Consider the following 19,172-nt stretch of genomic DNA (forward strand, 5'->3'; position numbering starts at 1 on the left):
GAACCAGAGCTTGATACCAGCTGCCTCTTGTTATGAGGTGCAGCTTAAGCGTGGGATGTAACAAAGGCCTTGAAAATGGGCACAAGTTGAAAGCAGAGGCCACAGCACCGAAAACAACTCACTGATAGTCAGTGCCTGGTCTTTGAAAAAGCGCAACCTTGAGAGCTGCAAACAGACTGCTTTTGCTTTAAGAAAGGAAGCAGCAGCGAAGCAAAATAAAAAACCAGCCCAACAACTGAATAAGGCACCTGCAGCGGCCTGGGAAAACAACACCCCCGCCGTGCTTCGCACAGGGACATTGTCCAAGGGTGGAGGTGGAGCGCTGGGAATGGTCTAGAGATTGCACGATCTTATAAAAGGGTAAGATCTCAAATTTGTGAGAGGGGGCAGAAAGAAGACACCTGCTTCAGCTCTTGCTCCCTGCATCCAGAGTTCCTGCACCTGGCCCTGGAGACCACGGAGGAGCAGAGCCATCAGCGCTAACGAGGTGGGGTATAGTTGTTAAGGACTGACTGATTTGAATCTGGGCTACCAGCTAATAATACGTAAAAAAGAAAATATAGTGGTAATAGTTAGCAAGGTGTAAGAACAAACTCTTAGCACAATTGGATTAATAAATGTCAGTCTAGTAAATTTTGCTATAAAGTTTAAAATTAGCCTAATTTATTGCTCGTCTGGCTTCCCAGAGGTCTCTTGATTCCCTGATACAACTACATCAGTGTTACCTAAATGCTGAAGAAAATGACTTCTCATCCTTATCTGTGCTCTACATACTCCTGCTTCTTCAGAAGGAAATACCCGGAAAGCTGTTCTATAGCATTTACATGGATGTCAGTCATACAGAAAGTTTGCAGCATTTCAGAGTGCTTTTCTGTCATGTTTATCAGGTGTTTCCTAGGGCACTTTTTTTCTTTGCTTATTATTTGACCAAGCTACACCTTGGGGTGAAGTGAATGAATACTTGGAATGCATCAGGAAAGTAAAAAAAACTTAGCCTTACCCTGATTCAACTTATTAATATCAGTTCAGAGTTTTTCCTCCAAAATTTTCATTCCAGAAATATTTTCTGATTTCATCATAGGGAGTTGTTACTGTTTTTAACATAAATTCTTCTTGTGCCTTACTCTTGGCTCAGAAATCTCATACTATGGTACTTGGGTACATGCACACGTTTGTAGTGTTTGGATTGTTTGTTTTTCATGTGGCTAATTCTACCTTTGGCATCCTTTCCCTCTTTATGCTTGCATGGCTTCCTTAGAACTTTTTATTAGATATCTAAATGATTTCTACCTTGGGAAAAGGCCTCAAAATTATAAAATAGTAAAAATATGGTGTAGGTGACAGCTGTGCCAAATTTACCTACTCACAAGGATAAATTTCAGCCTGCAATTACTGGAAGGTATAACTGACTACATAAAATAAAAATCTAAATAAAATGTGAACTCTGACCTTGTCAGATGCAAGGCATGTTCTCCCACATTGATTATGACAATTTAAAACCAATTCCGTTATTAGATTCTGCTTGGCTTTCATTTCCAGACAAGATAATGGACCTATTTAAATCATTACCAAATGTATAATTAGTTAGCCGCTACCTGAGACCAGGAGGAATGCGATTCAAGGTCCAGCGAGAGCGCGTACCTGCTTGCTCCTATAGGTACGTGTGTTGCCCTGGCCATGCTGTTAGCTGTGGCTGTACAGCTCCTGCATGACATGGCGCATGCAGTGTCGTGTCCCTTCGTAACGCGCCCCGCTGCCTCCTGCGATGGGCTGTCCGAGGGTCTCCTCCCAACAGCGTTTCTTTCTTTAAGTCCGTGTCTTGAGTTCTTGCGCTATGTGGACTTCAAAGCGTCTCCACGCTTACCTGATGGTAACTGCAGGGAAGAGGCGTACCTGAATGAAGGTTAAGGCCGAGTGCATTTGGACACCAGTGCCAGGGACTGGGTAAGCATCCGAAAACCTCAGCACCTCTCACCAGACCATCAGCGCGTCCTGCGCCTGGCCTCGGGAGACGTGAGAGCACAGCTTGTAATTAACCTGTTTTTACATCAAGCGCAAACGGTGGAATGAGTGACAAGGAGCTACCGTGTAGAGAGGGGAACGGCAGGCTTGCGGGAGCGCATCAGGCGCTGGGGTGGGTGCCCGGCGCCCCGGTCCTTCCCCTCCCGGGGCGGGCTCCCGGCCTGCGCCACCCGCCCTGGGGCAGCCCGAGGGGTGGGTGCCCGGCGCCCCGGTCCTCCCCTCCCGGGGCGGGCTCCCGGCCTGCGCCACCCGCCCTGGGGAAGCCGGAGCGATCGCCCGCCCCGCTCCCGGCTGGAGGCCGCGGGGCAGAGCAGCGCCGGCCTCCCCGGGGGGACGGGCGCGGGCCGGACCCGTCACCTGTCCCGCGGCCCCCGGGGGCGGGCGCGGCCCCTCGCCCCCCGCGGCCGAAACATGCCGGTGTCCAGGCAACGGCGGCGGCGTCACTTCCTGCGGCGCCGCCCCTCCCGCCGCAGCCCTCGGGCCGGGGCTGCGTTCCGGGCCCGGGCCGTTGCAGCGGTCGCGACACGTGGCGCGGCGGCGCGGCCCCGCGGGCGGCATGGCCGCGGCGGCCGAGGCGGCGGGCGGCGGCGGCGGCGGCAGCAGCCGCCACGAGAAGAGCCTGGGGCTGCTGACCACCAAGTTCGTCTCGCTGCTGCAGGAGGCCAAGGACGGCGTGCTGGACCTCAAAGCGGTGCGAGGGCGGGGCGGCGGCGGGGCGGCGGAGCCATGGCGGCGGCCTGCCCGCGGCGGGGGGACGGCGCCCGCGGCCCCGCCGGGCCTCGCCGGCGCGCACGGCCCCGCCGCGCTGTGGGAGGGCGGCGCGGTGCGGGGGCCGGGCCGCCCGCGCCCCCTGTGCCCGGGCGGCGGGGGTGCCCCGGCGCTGACGGGCTGCGGCGGCCCGGCGGGGGCTGACAGCCGCCGCGGCCGGCTGAGGGACGCCGTACGGCGCTTCTGCAAGAGGCTGGAATGGTTGCCGTGCGTAAAATGAAGAGCGCTGGGGATTTTTCTATTTATTTTAATACATATATTATATTTTTAGAACGTTCCTGCGTTGCTCTGTGCGCTGAGTCGGTGTACGGGCCATCATTTAAAACTGCTCCTCGCCCCCTCGATGCCCTTTTAGCAAAGGGAAAACGCCGTTGCAAACCAGGCCGTGGCCACCTTAGTACTTTATATATAAAAGATGCTTAGTTGGCGGGGACGGAGGCAAATCACCTTCACCCGCTTCTGCAGGCTGCCGCCTCCGAGGCGTGAAGGCGTTCGACCACGGCAGCGGCGGCGCTTCCCTGGCGAAGCCCTGGGACGAGCCCACCTTGCGCCGGGTCCTTGTGCTGGCAGGTGGCTCTGCCCCGGGAGGGACCCCTGTCCCGCTGTCCCGCTCGCCGGTTCCCCGGAGCGCGCTGCTGCGCCCGCCAAGGGGCTGGGGCTCTGCTTGGCTCTCGGGGTGTGCGGTGCGTCAAGGCAAAAGTGTGTTTTGCTTGGCTGGTTGAGGTCCTGAGGGAACTGCTGAGGAGTTGAGCAAAGCGCAGTAAGAGGCTGGCTTGGTGTTTTGGTTACTTGAAGTCCTTTCTGGAAAACTGACCTTATTTGTTGATTATTCCTGTTGGACTCCAGGAGGTGAATGGTGTTCTCGGAGTTTTTTTGTGCATCCGTGTTCAGAGAGCAAGCACTTCAGTGATGTTGCTGTGGCTAGTGAAACTTCAGGGTGAACTAGGAGGGACGCTGGTAGGTTTTATATTCCTCCTTTGCTTATGCTGTGGTCTGGACAAGTTGATTAACTTAGTATTTAACTGCCTTTTTAATAAAACAACTAAGCTGTCCACATCTCAGGGGTTGTTGTGCAGCTTACTTTATATCTGTCATGTGCTGCAAGGTGTTCCAGGTTAGTTTGAGAAGCAACATACACTCAATTTGTAAGACATCGGACCAAAAATCTTAGCTTAAAGAGCCAAAGAGGATGGATTTGAACAATAAAGTTGGGCTGTGTAGAGGGGTGGGACAATGTTTCTCATCCCCTTTTGTGAGAAAGCTATCCAGCCAGAGGGAATGGAAGGGTTGATAGCCAGGGAGAAGTAAGTGGGCACTGCAACAAGTCATAGACATTTCTGCTCAAGACCTTTATGGGAGACTGGTTTCTGAATTACAGGATATGATTTGTTGGAAGTAAATACTAACTGAAGTGAGTAAATCGTTGGTACTTTCATAAACAATGAGTCAGAACATACATTTCTGTAACCGGTATTTCTCATAAATAAGCCACATATCTAAGGAAAAATGAAAACCAGCATGTGTGTTATGTCGGCGTGCTCAGGGAACTGAAGAACCAGGACAGTCTTGAAGCGGAACAGAGCGTTCCAAGAAATGATTCATGCAGTGAACGTCTTCAGATGTCTCCCTTCTGGCAGGTATTGACCGTCTGATGTCGTGCTGCTGATCCGTATTTCTGTAGCAAAACCAGCAGTGTGCTATGAAGAAAATACAATTTAGAAACATTAAGTGTTCTTCTGGCTTTGTGATTTACCAATTGAGAGTGAAAAGCTGTTCTATAGGACATTTTCTGGTGATTTTTTGATACATCTATAATTACAGTTAAGCAGTCTGTAAGAGGATACTTCGGGACATGTGTGCTGACCCATCATGAAGCAGTAGTGATGCATCATCCTATGTGTGGGCACTGTTCCTCGCTTTAGGAGCAGGGAGCCCTGCGAGTTCTGTATGCTGAACTGTTTTTGGAAATGTTTTAGCACTGGACACTTCTCTGCTTACATCTGACAGCTCATGGGAGTGGATGTGAGGATTTTCTTTACTTGGAATTTGAATTCTGTAGAGCTTACTTTAAAATCAAACAGCTATTCTCTAATAATTGTATAACTGTCCCTGAATAACCCTGTATAAACAAATCTAGTTATGGAAATAAGCTTAAAACATTAAGGGATGAGATGGAATGGAAGGAAAACAGAGTTCCTGTATGCAGCAACCCATGAATTTCAGGGAAGAGAGAAAAAGAGCAAGATGAGTGAATAAGGGATAAGCCACCTGAAATGATTCCCAAAACGTCAGGTATTCTTTCTCTTCAGTAGCATATAATTGCTTTTGCCTTGATTTCTTAAATGGGCTTGGTTTATAGCAGAATGCCGTCCCTGCTGTACTCAAGGTTAAGTAGTGTTTCTGATCATCACTGCAAAACATCAGGTACTCGAAAATCTGATTGTTTGCTACTACCCTTAGAAATGTATTGATCAGGAGCAAATAACAACTGCCTCACACTTGCCCTATTCCACAGAAGAAGAAAAAGCCTATCTACCAAATTTTACATTCCCTTAACCTTTATGGCGTGTAGTGATATTCAGTACTTTGACGTACAGGTTGCCAAGCACACCGTTCAGTTTAAAACTCCAGCAAACTGTTGACAGTCCTCTTGGGGAGAAGATGTTGTCATCTGTTACAGGGACAGGCTGGAAGATGCAGGACCTCTTTCCTTTGACATACGGAGAGCAAGCAGATATTGCTGGCCCTTCTACTTTGTTAAGCTTCTCAGTAATGGCTCTGCCACGGTGCTCCAGAGAATTCCTCTGCTCCTCAGTGCTACCACAGCGAAATGTGCAGTTGATAATTCCTACTGCCTTTTGTCAGCTCACAGGGGGCAAAGATGAAGTTGTGTGAGAGTGCACCCAAACTCTCAATTATCCTTTTTCTGGTTGGGTTTTTTTAATTATTATTATTGCTGGGCAGGGTTGTGTGTGTCTGTGCATGCCTGCAACTGCAACTGTGCTGAATAGTGCATTTTCTGTATTCCAGAAGTTACACAATCCAAATGCACACAGAACCGAAGCACTGCGCTTAGGTGTTTTTCTTCCAGTTCAGAACCTGTCTATAAGACACTCATATAGTGCTTGTCTTGGATACATACTTATTCAAAATATGAGGAGATACTAGAAGGAATTACTAGAGTGCAGCAGCTTTACATTAAAAAGACTTTATGAAGGAACCCCAAATATGAATGATTCAGAGGAAGGAATGTGGAAGCTATGTCCGATGATCTCAACAGGGCCATTGTGGTAGATGTCCCTTCCTCGTGCTGCCTGGATCTGCTTCAGCCATTTGACATAGGCTGAAAAATGATGAGTTTTAAAAGCGTTTTTGCCAAGAGGGGATTCGTTCAGAAGTCTCAGGAGGCTCTTTTAATTAGTGAAGTCATTAGTCCATGCCTGGTTTGTGTGGCGGAACTGAACGCCTGAACTTAATTTCTGAGCCATGTGTCTACCAGAAGGTGTTACACTGGTAACTGCTCGAGTGTTGGGGAGGAGCTTTTCAATTGTTTTTTAAAATACCTGAAACACCCCATAAGATTTTGAGAAGATAATTAGGTTATAAGACCAGCACCAGAAAGTTAGTGTATGTCTGGCTTAAACTTTCCAGACTGGTCCCAGTTTGATTTCGTTGTTGGAATTCTTGTTGTAAGTAGTTGGATTGGGCAGCTGTGATTGAATTACAGACAGTGCTAGTCAAGCCAAATACGTATGTAACCATGTCCTTCATTTTCTCAGTCCCTAACTCCGATTCTGGAGCCTGTTCTGCAGCAGTAGTGAATCTCTGCTGTTGGTGTTAGTGGGAGCTCTGCTTTGGGCATGTGGAATGCCATAGAATTTAGAGTACTGAGACCACTCCAACTTTGAAACATCTGAAGTTGGGCACTCAAAAGTAGTGATTTTTTTTTTTTTTAAAGTCTTAAACTTTGGCTTGAAAATACATTGAGATTAGGAAAGCATTTATGTATTGTACAGACAGGCATTTTGGAAAATTTCATGAGGTAATGCAGTCTGTCTCCAGAGCAGTTTCTTCATCATTCAAACCATGAGCGGTAGACTTAAGTCCTAGGTCCATGTGCTGAGCAATGGGGAAAAAAGCAGAAAGTAATTAATCAGAATAGTAGCGGATTAAGTGTGTGCTGTCCATTCCTTGCACTGAATAATGTAGAGACCTTGTAGAAATTGTGTCTCTGAAGACTGTGAGATACACAGTCTTCACAGATACACAGATACAAATTGCGCTGGCAGCATCAATTTTGTCACTTCCTGGATTTTGAAGGCTTCTCTTGCAATCGTCGTAAGCAGCGTGTATGCATGCAGCAAAAATAGCAGGTTAAGACAGCAGGTGCATACCTGCTGATACAAGTGGTTGAAGAGCCTGTTTCCTTGGAGAGAACTAAAGTGTGTGCTTTATCTGTATTTGTATGTACTTTGTTTTGTTAGATAGGAAAAGAATTTAACAGACTGCTACAGAAGACCAATCAAAAGATAAATGTTGATAACAGTATCAGTAGAAACACTGTTTAGTAGGTACATCACTGTCACGGAGAAAGAGCAGTGTTTATACTTCATGGCTGTAAAGGTATTTTTTTAAATCTCCATTCTTCTTTCATTTTTTCCTTTAATTTTACTTCAATAGCAAAACGGTCACCAGTATGAATTGGACTACTGAGTCCTAGTAATTAACTTTCTAATGGGAAAATGTAATGTCTTTGGAAGTTTAGTGAGTTTGTTTATAGTTCAGAAGATACTGTAAAAGGAGTTACATGGACTTTGCTATAAAATTGATTTGGTTTTCCTTCCTATTTGTGGTTGTCTCAGGCTGTACTCTTCATATAGGCTACTTTACTAAAAGTATTAATTTAATAGATTGTTAGACAAACTGAAATAAATCATTATGTGCCTGTAGTGGAAATGAGTTGGCTTTACATATTAGTTCAAATTTGGGATGCAGAAGTCTTTGCCAGCTAGCCTTCTCTTTATTTTCCTCCTTTTTTTCTTTTAATCTGTTTAATACATTTAACCTCTTGTAATCATTGTATCTGAGTGTCCTGAGTAGTTACAGACTCAGACTCCTCTTTGCTTCCTATCCTTTTGGCTAATATTCTTTGAACTTGAGCTGCTTTACAGCGTCGAAGAGATGAGGGTGTAGAAGGCATGACTAGCTCAAGTTTGCTTATTTTATCTTAAGTCTTTGCGTCAGGTACATGAAAGTCACCATGGAGAGAATTATGGCATGAAGCAGACTGTTTCCTCTGCCTGACAGTCTGCTTTGCTTTGAGTGACGAGCTGTGACAGCAGGCAGACACGTGGCCTGGCTAGCTGTAACGTAACAGTGATAGTGTGACAGTGGTGAACATCCCTGTGAGCTGTACCAGGGTCCTGATGGCTGTGAAATGGCTCTTGGTACTCAGTGTGACAGATTGAGCGAGCCCAGGTACGCTGTGAGGTGGATTCGTGCAGTGAAACGTTACAAGGACGATGCTGGCTTGAAGTATTGCAGCTCTCCTCCAGCCACTTTCTGAAATTACAGCCCTGTCGTTTCGTATCCTGGCACAGTTTAATCCAGACAAAGACTGCAATACCTCAAGCGTCAGAGGAAGGGATGATAAACTTAGTATGTCATCGGCTTCAGAGGCGTGTTCCACTGCAGGGTGTTGCTGCCTGCCTTCCCTACTTTTTCCCACCTTCCAAAAAGAGCATTACAAGCTCAGTTGAATAGCACATGCTCCAAATACCGAACACGGTCTTTACAACGCCCATGAACTCTTCTCTCTGACAAGGGTAGGCCTGCTCTGATGAAGGTAGACCTTCAAAGAGGTGACTCCTCTTGGCACGCTTTGTAGCACTGCATGCAGTTGCTGAACTTCTGAATTGATGAGTGAGCATCTGACTCTTGAAGAGCTGAACCTTCTCCTTTCAGAATTACATTATTTGACATTTTTCCAAAGGAGTGGCTTAACTGTCTTTTGCCCTCAGCATGCAAGTTGCTGATACTTGTTGCTCTTCTCTTGACAGGCTGCTGATACTCTTGCTGTGAGGCAGAAGAGGAGGATCTATGATATCACCAACGTTTTGGAGGGGATTGATCTCATTGAGAAGAAGTCAAAAAACAGCATTCAGTGGAAGTAAGCTCTGTCAATTCTGCAAATTTTCACGTGCTCAAGAGCAACAAGAATTTCCTCTTTCCACTTCTCCTGACTAGATACAACCCTGTAAAATTAATGTTATGCTCATCAATGAGCAATATGACATTTTAGAATCACAGTAAAGTTGCAAATGAACTTTATTTGTCTTTCCTTTAACTTGTGTCTTTGATACATAAAATCAAGTTTAAAGCATACAGGAGAGAAACTCGGAAAACTTGTACTGCTACTTTATAACTAGCACTTGCAGTTGAAAAATTTACTCTGTCTGAATCTGGGAAGGGTATTGGGACACAGTGTCTCTATCTACCTACCTGCCTGTAGTCCGTGCCTATTTTGTCTCGGGTCACTGAAGGTGAAATCTCAAGCTGAGAGTTAGAGGGGAAGGAGAAAGGGCCTACAAACCAGCTCCAATGCAGAAAAAGCTACATTCCAAAAGAAAATAGGTAAAGGCAAATTTTAAACTTTATTTGAAGTTAAGAATTTTCATTTTTCTGTTAAAACACTGCTGGGAGGGTAAACACTCATTTCCTTCATATTGAGTATAGTGGATTTTCAAAATGTCGGAAGTAGTCTTAAGAAATTGTCTTTGCATGTTTGCTTCAGATTTTCACTTCTTGCGGTTTCATGAACCCTTATGCCTTTTTAAGAGGAGTAGGTGCTGGCTGCAATACAAAAGAAGTCATAGACAGGCTGAGGTATCTGGAAGCTGAAATTGAAGATCTAGAGCTAAAAGAAAAAGAATTGGATCAGCAGAAACTGTGGCTTCAGCAAAGTATCAAGAATGTCATGGACGATTCTACAAACCACCAATATCCTTTTAAATGAATTGTGTGCATCTTGGAACTAGAGTTAAAGCAACAGTTAAAGTGTAGGTGATGGGTGAGGCATAATATAGTCCATTTTATCCAGAAGCAAGGAAAGGCAAATACTTTTTTCTGGTTTTGGTTCAAAAAGAAAGAAAATATAAATCTTATTTACATGACTTTAGCCTCTGTGACTGTATGATTGGTAACCTGAAAATAATTTCGCATATATATGTGGCAGTAATTTTTAAGTCCATGGTATAATCCTGGTGTCTTACTTTAAATGAATTGTATTGCTTTCCAGCACTTGAATTTATAATTTCTTAGTACTGCTTTACATGAATCTTTTTTTGTGTTGCTTCCTTCTCTTGAAAAGGTTAAGCTATCACCCAAAGGTAAATTGAGTTGACAAAGTTCTGAAGCTTGTTGGGTTTGGAACTGGAAAAATATCCTGTGTCTAAATACCCCATGAGCAGTGTTCCAGCCACATTGCTTGTAACCACGTGTTCAGCTGCCTTGCAAGATATTGAGCAAAATAGACACCTGAGATTTGGAGCAGAAAAGTGACTCTCTTATCTATAGTACCAGTGATAAGTATTTAAAAATTGCTTGCAGTTGCTCTACAGAAACTGTTCCTGTAAAATGGATTTTGTAGAAAGGAGATTGAAGTTAGATGTTAGGAGAAACTTTCCTTTGGGAGAGCTAGCACTGGAATTGACTCCCCAGGGAGGTGGTGGAATATCCATCACTGGAGGTTTTCCGGAAGAGGGGAGGCAAATGTCTGTCTGGAATGTCTTAACAGTTGATCCTGCCTTGAGGCAGGGGAATGGGATAGCAGATGAACTCTCAAGTCCCCTTTGGCAGTATTTTTGTCCCATTCTGGGAAGTTCTGATATATACTTGAATTCTGTAGTGTCAAGTTAGTGAGGTAAATGATATTCTTCAAAACAAGATTTTACATGTTCTCCTTTTGTAGGAGAATCTCTTCCATGGAAGCTACGCAACTTTTTTCTTTTTGTATTTTCTTCACAGATATAGATTTTTCCTTTAAAAGGCAGAACTCTGCTATTTTTAACTAGTCATTCTGAAAGCCAGAAATCATGCCTTGATCACACCTCTGAGTAACAGCAATAAGTTTATAGTTTAGGCTCAGCTTGGACAAACTTCTCTCAAGGGGCAACAAATACCAAGTTTCATGTTGCTTTAAGAAAAATGTTCCTTGACATAAATTACGTTTTCATATGTCACCCATGAAGATATCTGCAACTGCTTCAATGGTAAGTTGCTGCTAGGCTGTATTTCTTCAAGTGAGTGATCTTCCTCTTGAAAGCTAACTTGCTAACTAACCTGCTTTTTCCCTGCAAGTATTTTGAATTTAGAAGCATTCAGTAGTGATCGGTAGTAAGTAGATGTCTCTCATTAATGTTCACGACTAGCAAGTTCTGGCATTTTCTAGTTGTAGTCACAGATTGTGTGGAATGGAAGTTCAGCTGTTTTCAGAGTACTGCTTTTGGATGTCTCTTTCTGTATTCATACTTTGCAGCAGCTTGCCTCAGGCTGTTAACGGAACCAAGGACAGGGCATGTTGGCCAGCCCACCAGAAAGACTCGGCAGGTCCAAATTTCCTAAAATTTTCTCGTGGTAGCTGCAGCCAGAGGGAGCTCCTGATGATGCTATATAAATGGGGCCAGCTGAAGTTCAAAGATGGGGCACTGGTACTAAATCAAAACCTTCTGTACAGGAAGTTTGAAGAAATTGCCAAGAATTGCTGGCAGAAGTTACTAACCTTGACATCCTTTCCTGATCCTGGGGCACCCAAGGGAAGATTGTTGTTCAGCCTCCAGCTAGGCTCAAAATGATCTCTTCTTTGCCACAAGGAAGGTTGTGTTTGGTTTTGAATAAAACTGCAAGATTGGAAAATGACTGCAGAGTGCAGCAAAAATGAGCTGTTACTAAAAAGAGTTAGTCATTACAAAATGTGGAGGCACCTGGTATGCCAGTCACATAGTACTTCATGTGAGTGTCTCTTGGGAGGTAGAGAAAGAAAAGCGTAATTCCAAGTTATGGACAAAGGGGAAATGATGCACAGGTAGGGAAGTGACCTGCAGCGTAAGGCAGGTTTTGCCCATGCTGTCGATGTAATTGTGATGTCCTGACTTTAACCAATACATTTTAGTGCCCATAATAAGCCACAGGTGAGTTTGATACTCAGCTGCTCCATCCCAGTTGTATGTGCTGCAGAAGCTGTGAGCTTAGACGCTGGGAAGTGCTGTCGCTGAAGAAAATCGTGAAGACCTTTTTTTCCTTCTGTTAAATCTCTCTGTGCTACCAGCATTTTTCAAAGCCATAAAATGAGCTGGACCAAATTGCTGTTTTAGCTGAAAAAGAAACTAGTTAAATAAATACTTTCACCTTACATTATGTATACAACTAGGAGATCTGGGGACAGTAACAAACAGGTAAAGGAAGTGCTAAATATTCCATTGCTAGGAGAAAAGGTTCTTGCAACTATGGTCTAAGTATTGCAATTCCGTGATTTATATTATGCAATATTCTTGAACCTTACAGGGACAATGCAAGTCCCACCACAAGTTTATTTATGCTAGAATTACGCAGTATTTTAAGTGGCCTTAGAGAATTACCATATCTCATTTGAGTGGATACCATGCAAGACTTACGAAAAATATGTGCACTTAACACTTTCTTAAAAATTGCTATTTAACCAGGAGACACACTTCTAGCAATTCAAGCACCTTGTGGTACACAGTTAGAAGTACCTATACCCGAAATGGTATGTACTGGTTTCTTTTTACCTAAGCGTTCCAGAGGGACAGTGGAAAAGAAGAGCTACGTTAGAGTGGAGGATTTATGTCTAGATACGTGTGAGAGGGGAAAAAATTTTAAAAACTGAGATACTGTCAGTTGAGAATGGAGGGGATGGGTGGGAGAAAATGTATTTGGATGCCTGGGTAGACTAATGGTAATGGTGTCCTCTATTAAAAAAAAAGATATGATAGTGGGTTTCTTTGCCCTCTCTTCTCTCTTGCTTTTAAATGTTCCAACTTTCCAAATTAAGCGCAATTGTCATGAATTCCCTTGAGAACTTGTTAGCAGCGACTTTTATGTGTCAAATTTCTCTCTATTGTATTGCTAAATCAGATGTCTCGTGAAAAAGCCTTTTAGATTTAGTTGTAGGATTAGTTGAGATTTAGTTTATGTTTAGTAACATGGTTCTAGACTGAGTAGAGAGACATAGACTGCTGTCTCACTTTAGCCAGAAGGCTTAAACAAGCAGGATTACAGTAGGAAGCCAAATTGCTTGCCTCTGTCCATCTTTAATTTCCTTTTTGTTGCAGTGCTCTGTTTTAAATAGGGTTTACGTAGTTGGGAGAGAGCATTGTATGAAGCATGGTAGTCACTATGCTTGTAGAAGGGTGAAATTCACCTGAGAAGTTTCACAAACTATTTTTAGTGAGGCTAAGCACAGTCTAATATCATAAGAGCATCCAAAGCTAGAACCACAAAGCTGATCCCAGTGATACTATCTTTGTCTCTGCTGAAAACAGTTCAGGCAATGGTAGGGTTCTCTGTGGGACCCAGGTTAGCAGCTGTGATGTTGGGGGCGGTTTTGGCTTTTTCTCAAGTATTAAAACCGCTGATCTTAGTCCTCATCACCAACTTCAAATTGGATGTTTTTAGAATCATAGAATCGTTTAGGTTGGAAAAAGACCTTTAAGATCATCCAGTCCAACCATTAACCTAACACTACCAAGGCAACCATTAAACCAATTAAGGGTAGAGTAATAATTTTGTGTTTCCTGGCTTGGTGGCTAGATTATTTTTAATGAAAGTAAGACTAGAAAAGAATCATTAAGGTTGGAAAGGATCTCTAAGGTCATCAGTCCAACCGTCAACCCAACACCACCATACCTACTAAACCATGTCCCTAAGTGCCACGTCTACCCGTTTTTTGAACACTTCCAGGGATGGGGACTCCACCACCTCTCTGGGCAGCCTCTTCCAATGCTTGACTACCCTTTCCGTAAAGAAATTTTTCCTAAAATCCTATCTAAACCTCCCGACACAACTTGAAGCCATTTCCTCTTGTCCTATCGCTATCTACTTGGGAGAAGAGACCAACACCCACCTCACTACAACCTCCTTTCAGGTAGTTGTAGAGAGTGATAAGGTCTCCCCTCAGCCTCCTCTTCTCTAAGCTAAACAATCCCAGTTCCCTCAGCCACTCCTCATAAGTCTTGCTCTCTAGACCCTGACCCTTCACCAGCTTCGTTGCCCTTCTCTGGACACGCTCCAGCACCTCAATGTCTTTCTTGTAGTGAGGGGCCCAAAACTGGACACAGTATTCCAGGTGTGGCCTCACCAGCGCCGAGTACAGGGACACAATCACCTCCCTGCTCCTGCTGGCCACACTATTCCTGATACAAGCCAGGATGCTGTTGGCCTTCTTGGCCACCTGGGCAGACTGCTGGCTCATGTTCAGCCGGCTGTCGACCAACACCCCCAGGTCCTTTTCTGCCAGGCAGCTTTGCAGCCACTCTTCCCCAAGCCTGTAGCGTTGCATGGGCTTGTTGTGACCCAAGTGCAGGACCAGGCACTTGGCATTGTTGAACCTCATAAAACTGGTCTGTCCAGATCCCTCTGCAGAGCCTTCCTTCCCTCAAGCAGATCGACACTCCCACCCAACTTTGTGTCGTCTGCAAACTTAACTGAGGACGTACTCAATCCCCTCATCCAGATTGTTGATAAAGATATTAAACAAGGCTGGCCCCAAAAATGAGCCCTGGGGAACACCGCTTGTGACTGGCCGCTAACTGGATTTGACTCCATTCACCACAACTCTCTCAGCTCGACCACCCAACCAGTTTTTTACCCAGCGAAGAGTACACCTGCCATGAGCCACCAGCTTCCTTAGGAGAATGCTGTGGGAGACGGTGTCAAAGGCTTTACTGAAGTCCAGGTAGATGACATCCACAGCCTTTCCTTTTTTGTTTTGGTTCCCCTCCCCCAAGGTTCCTTCCCACTTGTCTCATCCTCATTTTTTCTAGAACATACTTGCTGAAAACCTATTTGCTGAAATAGCCGCTCCGCGGTCAGCGGTCTCATTGAGACTGTGCTAGAGGAAGCTAGTCCTAGCTGTATTGCTAAAATAGCTTGCCAAAAGGAGGCCTGGCAAATCAGCTAAGAAATTGTTTCTGCTGATGCATGATGCTGTGTTCACTCAGTCTGGGTGAGATTTTCAGCTGGTTTAGGATGCTTGGTCCCAACCAGGACCATTCTGAAGCTCCATTTAAAAGGAAGAGATTTAAATGTACAGAAATCATTATTTATCATTGCTGTTACTGGTGAGATGTAGCCCTGCTGTAAGTCTCATGTAACTTGAGTTCAAGTTTTAAGTATGTACTTTGAAGAATTGCATATTTCTGTCTTCTGTAACTGTGTTCTGGTCAGGTAAATACATTACAGGTTTGTAATCTGTTGGAGGGTTTTTTTATTGTTAGATCACATGTATTAGTTTTAGATTTTTTTTTTTCCCCCCGAGTATGATTTGGTAAGTCTGTCCCAATTCTCAGCTCTTCCTAGTGATCTAACTAGAGGAGCAATGTATTTATCTTCTGCATCAGTTTGAGAATGATGTTCAAACATCTGCATTACCTTCTGTGGGAAATAACTATACAGTTACTGTTAACATTTTGCAAAGTTCCAAGTTCTCAAGGAACGGTAACTTTCTTAATACACCACCTCTACAGGGACAGAATGGACAGAAGAAATACCAGATCAATCTTAAAAGTAGTTCAGGACCTATCCATGTGCTGCTTATAAATAAAGAATCAAGCTCCTCCAAGCCCATGGTGTTTCCAGTTCCTCCACCCGATGACCTTGCACAGCCCCCATCTCAACCTGCAGCTCCAGCAACTCCCCTTAAGCCTGCTACGGCTCCGCAGAATCCACCAGAACAACAAGGTCTTAACCAAGGACAAGAGTTACCACAAACATCAGTTACTGACACGCCATCAGGTAGGTCCAGGGTTTTTCCTACCCCAGATGGGTGGGGGAGGAAGGGGACTGGAGGGAAGGAAGAAACTGTGAGAAAAGGTGGTAGATAAAGGAAGGGTCAAGAATTTGCATAGCATAGCAGCTGTCTGTTGAGAAACTACCCCAAGGGCTTACTAACAGCTCTCAAGAGGTTACAGAGAAGCCTTTTCATCTTCTGTCTGGTGAAACAGATTCTCCCCTTGTAGCTTATCGTCTTATACCGAACAGGTTTTGGATGGGATGCTGTTAATTATTCTGAGGTGCTTCTCCAGAATGCAGTATGGAATGAAATTACCAGCCTCTGATGGAGTATATGATTTGAACATGTACCTATTAATGGGACAGATAATACAGGCACCAGTTCCAGCTTTTGTGCCACAAGGTCACTTACCTTCTTCCACATAGCCACAGTGAGAGACTGCCTGAATATCAGGTATTTTTTTCATAATAATAGTAGGGTAATATGAAAAGACACAAGGAAATGCTGTCACTGTTACAGACTGCATTTCTGAGGGGCGCTGATTACATTGTGCCTGTGATATTGGAAGGGAGAGAGTCCTCTCACCTCACCCCAGACGTTGGCCATGTTCTCCTCAAAAGACAAAGCCGGGTGCCAGCGTTTTGTGTTCCCTTTTACCGTAACAGACTTATGACATGCCCTTCTGTCTTTGTAGACGGCAGCGTGCAGCAGAACAGTACAACCCCAGCAGCTCCTTACTCCAGCCTTCCAGAGTCGGTGTTGTACCCCAGCCTTTCAGGAGATGTCGCCCAAGCTACAGCTAGCTCAAATGACTACCAGGGCTTGCTGCCCCTGGATGTCAACTGTATTCTCAAGCCAAACTCATTCGACATAGCAAAGATGGAGGAGCCTGCAGGTAGGAAGAAGCAGTTCCTGTTTAAATGTTCTTCTTAGTTTCCTGAGCCCTTCTTTGTGACCAAGCTACCCATGAGTTACACAGAGGGCAAGATGAGCACTTTTCCCACAGAGGAAATGACATGCCTTTGTTCATCTCCTAATGAAGCCGCTGAGCCAGGTCTGAGAAGCAAACTCATTTTGAGCAAAATACATTTCTCTGCCACCAAATAGGCTTCATATTGCACATGACTCTAGGGTTATAAGGGTTCAGCAGGAGAAATGTATCAGGGAAAAACTGAGGGATACAAAGATGAATATATTTTACATACACCTGGCATGCTGTCTCCACAGCTTCTACACTGCATGAGCCATACTGTACTTCGCAATTCAGTTTTAGTGCAGAGAATATGTGTTAACTTCCATAAACACATGCTCCTGTCTTTCACAGGAAATATTGGTGCAGATATTATTGATGAACTCATGTCTTCTGATGGTAAGTATTTAGCATCTTTACTTTTTCTAATAATCACAAGTAGCAGCATGGTTTTTGTGTGACCAGCACTCTTGGTAGGTGTCTGTTAAATCTGATGCCGAGAGTCAGTATGGAACTACCTCTTTCCCCTGTACTGCCTCCTTTATCTTTGTCATTCTTGTCTTTGCTCCCCTTTCGATTCCCTGCAACAGTTTTAACAATCAAAATATGAAAGCCTTAATCCAGCAAGCACTTACATGCATGAGTAACCCACCAGTCCTTAATTCAGGAACAAAGAAAGAACAGGCTGATGACTAGAGTGCTGCCTTAAGAAAAAAAAAAACAAACACAAACTGGTTTAATTCTGTTGTGCCTCAGGCTTCCTGCAGGAGCTTTGAGTAAACATTTCAGAACATATTTCCATGCTTGCATGCAGACTGATACATGGCCACCTGTGGCACACTAACAGAACAAATGAACAAATGTCACCCATTTCTGCTTTTGCACTTCAGTGGCCATGTAAGTGCAGAACTGAACCACAGCTAGTAAACTCACATGCTCCCTGCCTCCCTGTGCTCTTGCTAAGGTGCCAGGCAAAGAGGTGAACTCAGCTGTTGTTGTTCCTCTTGCCCTGTAAATATGCTGCTGTGAGCAGCCTCTGCTAATACCTGCCCTTCAAGCAGACAACCTCAGGGCTTATGCAGAAAGAACCATGTAATTATAAGATCCGAGGGGCAAGATGGGATTATGTGAATGTGCCAATACATGGCTAAAATGGAAATAGTTTCCACTTTTAGAGCAGGTACAGCATGCCCAGCTCATCTGCACTAAGTTAGTATTCCTGAGGTGCAGCATGAGGCTGAGGCTTCTCTTTTTGCATTCCTTCCCCAAAGGCGGCTTCAAGTCCATGCTTGAAACGCATAGAGAAACTGCTAGCCTCCATTTTTCATCTGTAAAATAGGGATAATGGTAACTTCCTTACTTAAAATGATAAATATTTGAAGGCCGATATATGCAATACTGTAACAGGATGACAGAATATAAATATAAATGATGGCTTTCTGATGAAAGTTTCAAAAGCTGCTCAGGAGCTCCTTTGCTGCAGAAGGGGAAATTAAATCCATATTCCACAGCTACCACTCCATTCCAGCAAATTCACTTAAAAATACTAAGCAAAAAATGTAGACACATCACTTACTATCTTAGCTTGAAGGCAATACAGGTATTCATGGTATGTATCCTAGCATGCTTGTCAGATTACCAAGACTATTTTAATTATCAAGACTAACCCTGATACTGGTGATGACAAACGTACTGAATTATGAGATGGGGCTGATATTCTGAAAGTGTTTTAATTTAAACTAAACTATTCCTGCTTTACAGTTTTTCCTCTCTTACGACTCTCTCCTACTCCCGGAGATGACTACAACTTTAACCTGGATGATAATGAAGGAGTCTGTGATCTCTTTGATGTGCAGATACTAAATTATTAGATATTGTGTCAACCAGACTACTTATCTACCTCTAACTATAACATTCTAGACTTCTTCATAACCTAAGTATTTGAATAATGAATGTATAACTTCTTAGTTCACTGACTCTGGGAGTATATTTCCTTTTGCTTCCTTTAACTACTTCACAAAACAAATTGAACAACCAGAAAAAAGGGCTTTTATCAAAAATCCTGGCATGTTTTTTTCACCTGAGTGTCCTGTATGTAATCCAATTATTTGGAGTTTTCTTTAGTAAGAAAAGTGAAAATACTTCATAGCCTTTTGATCATTTTTAAAAAATGATTAGGCTTCTTGCTCACAGTTAACAGCATTTTCTTTGAAGCTTTACTGCCAAGAAGCTTTCCGTATTTTTTTTTTTAACCTTTCAATCAATTTTGAAGCTTTCACTGCCAAGCTGAAAAGTGAAGGATATCAACTTGAGTTATACTATATTGTTTCAGTGAACCAATTTTGTGAAGTGCCTTCTGTTTTAGCACTTTAAGTTTCTCACACT

The 19,172-nt window shown here is 44.0% G+C and overlaps 1 protein-coding gene across 1 annotated transcript; it reads left to right on the plus strand.

Annotated features, from left to right (window-relative positions):
• The first annotated feature begins 9,719 nt into the window (after window positions 1-9,719).
• Window positions 9,720-19,027, plus strand: E2F5 (E2F transcription factor 5). Its single transcript, XM_075704793.1, has 6 exons — window positions 9,720-9,789; window positions 11,017-11,060; window positions 12,510-12,574; window positions 15,552-15,819; window positions 17,142-17,186; window positions 18,549-19,027. The coding sequence occupies exons 1-6, from the start codon at window positions 9,767-9,769 to the stop codon at window positions 18,656-18,658; spliced, it is 555 nt and encodes a 184-aa protein (XP_075560908.1). The 5' UTR covers window positions 9,720-9,766; the 3' UTR covers window positions 18,659-19,027.
• The last annotated feature ends 145 nt before the right edge of the window (window positions 19,028-19,172 follow it).

Source organism: Pelecanus crispus, chromosome 2 (assembly GCF_030463565.1).
Source record: "Pelecanus crispus isolate bPelCri1 chromosome 2, bPelCri1.pri, whole genome shotgun sequence".
NCBI lineage: Eukaryota > Metazoa > Chordata > Aves > Pelecaniformes > Pelecanidae > Pelecanus > Pelecanus crispus.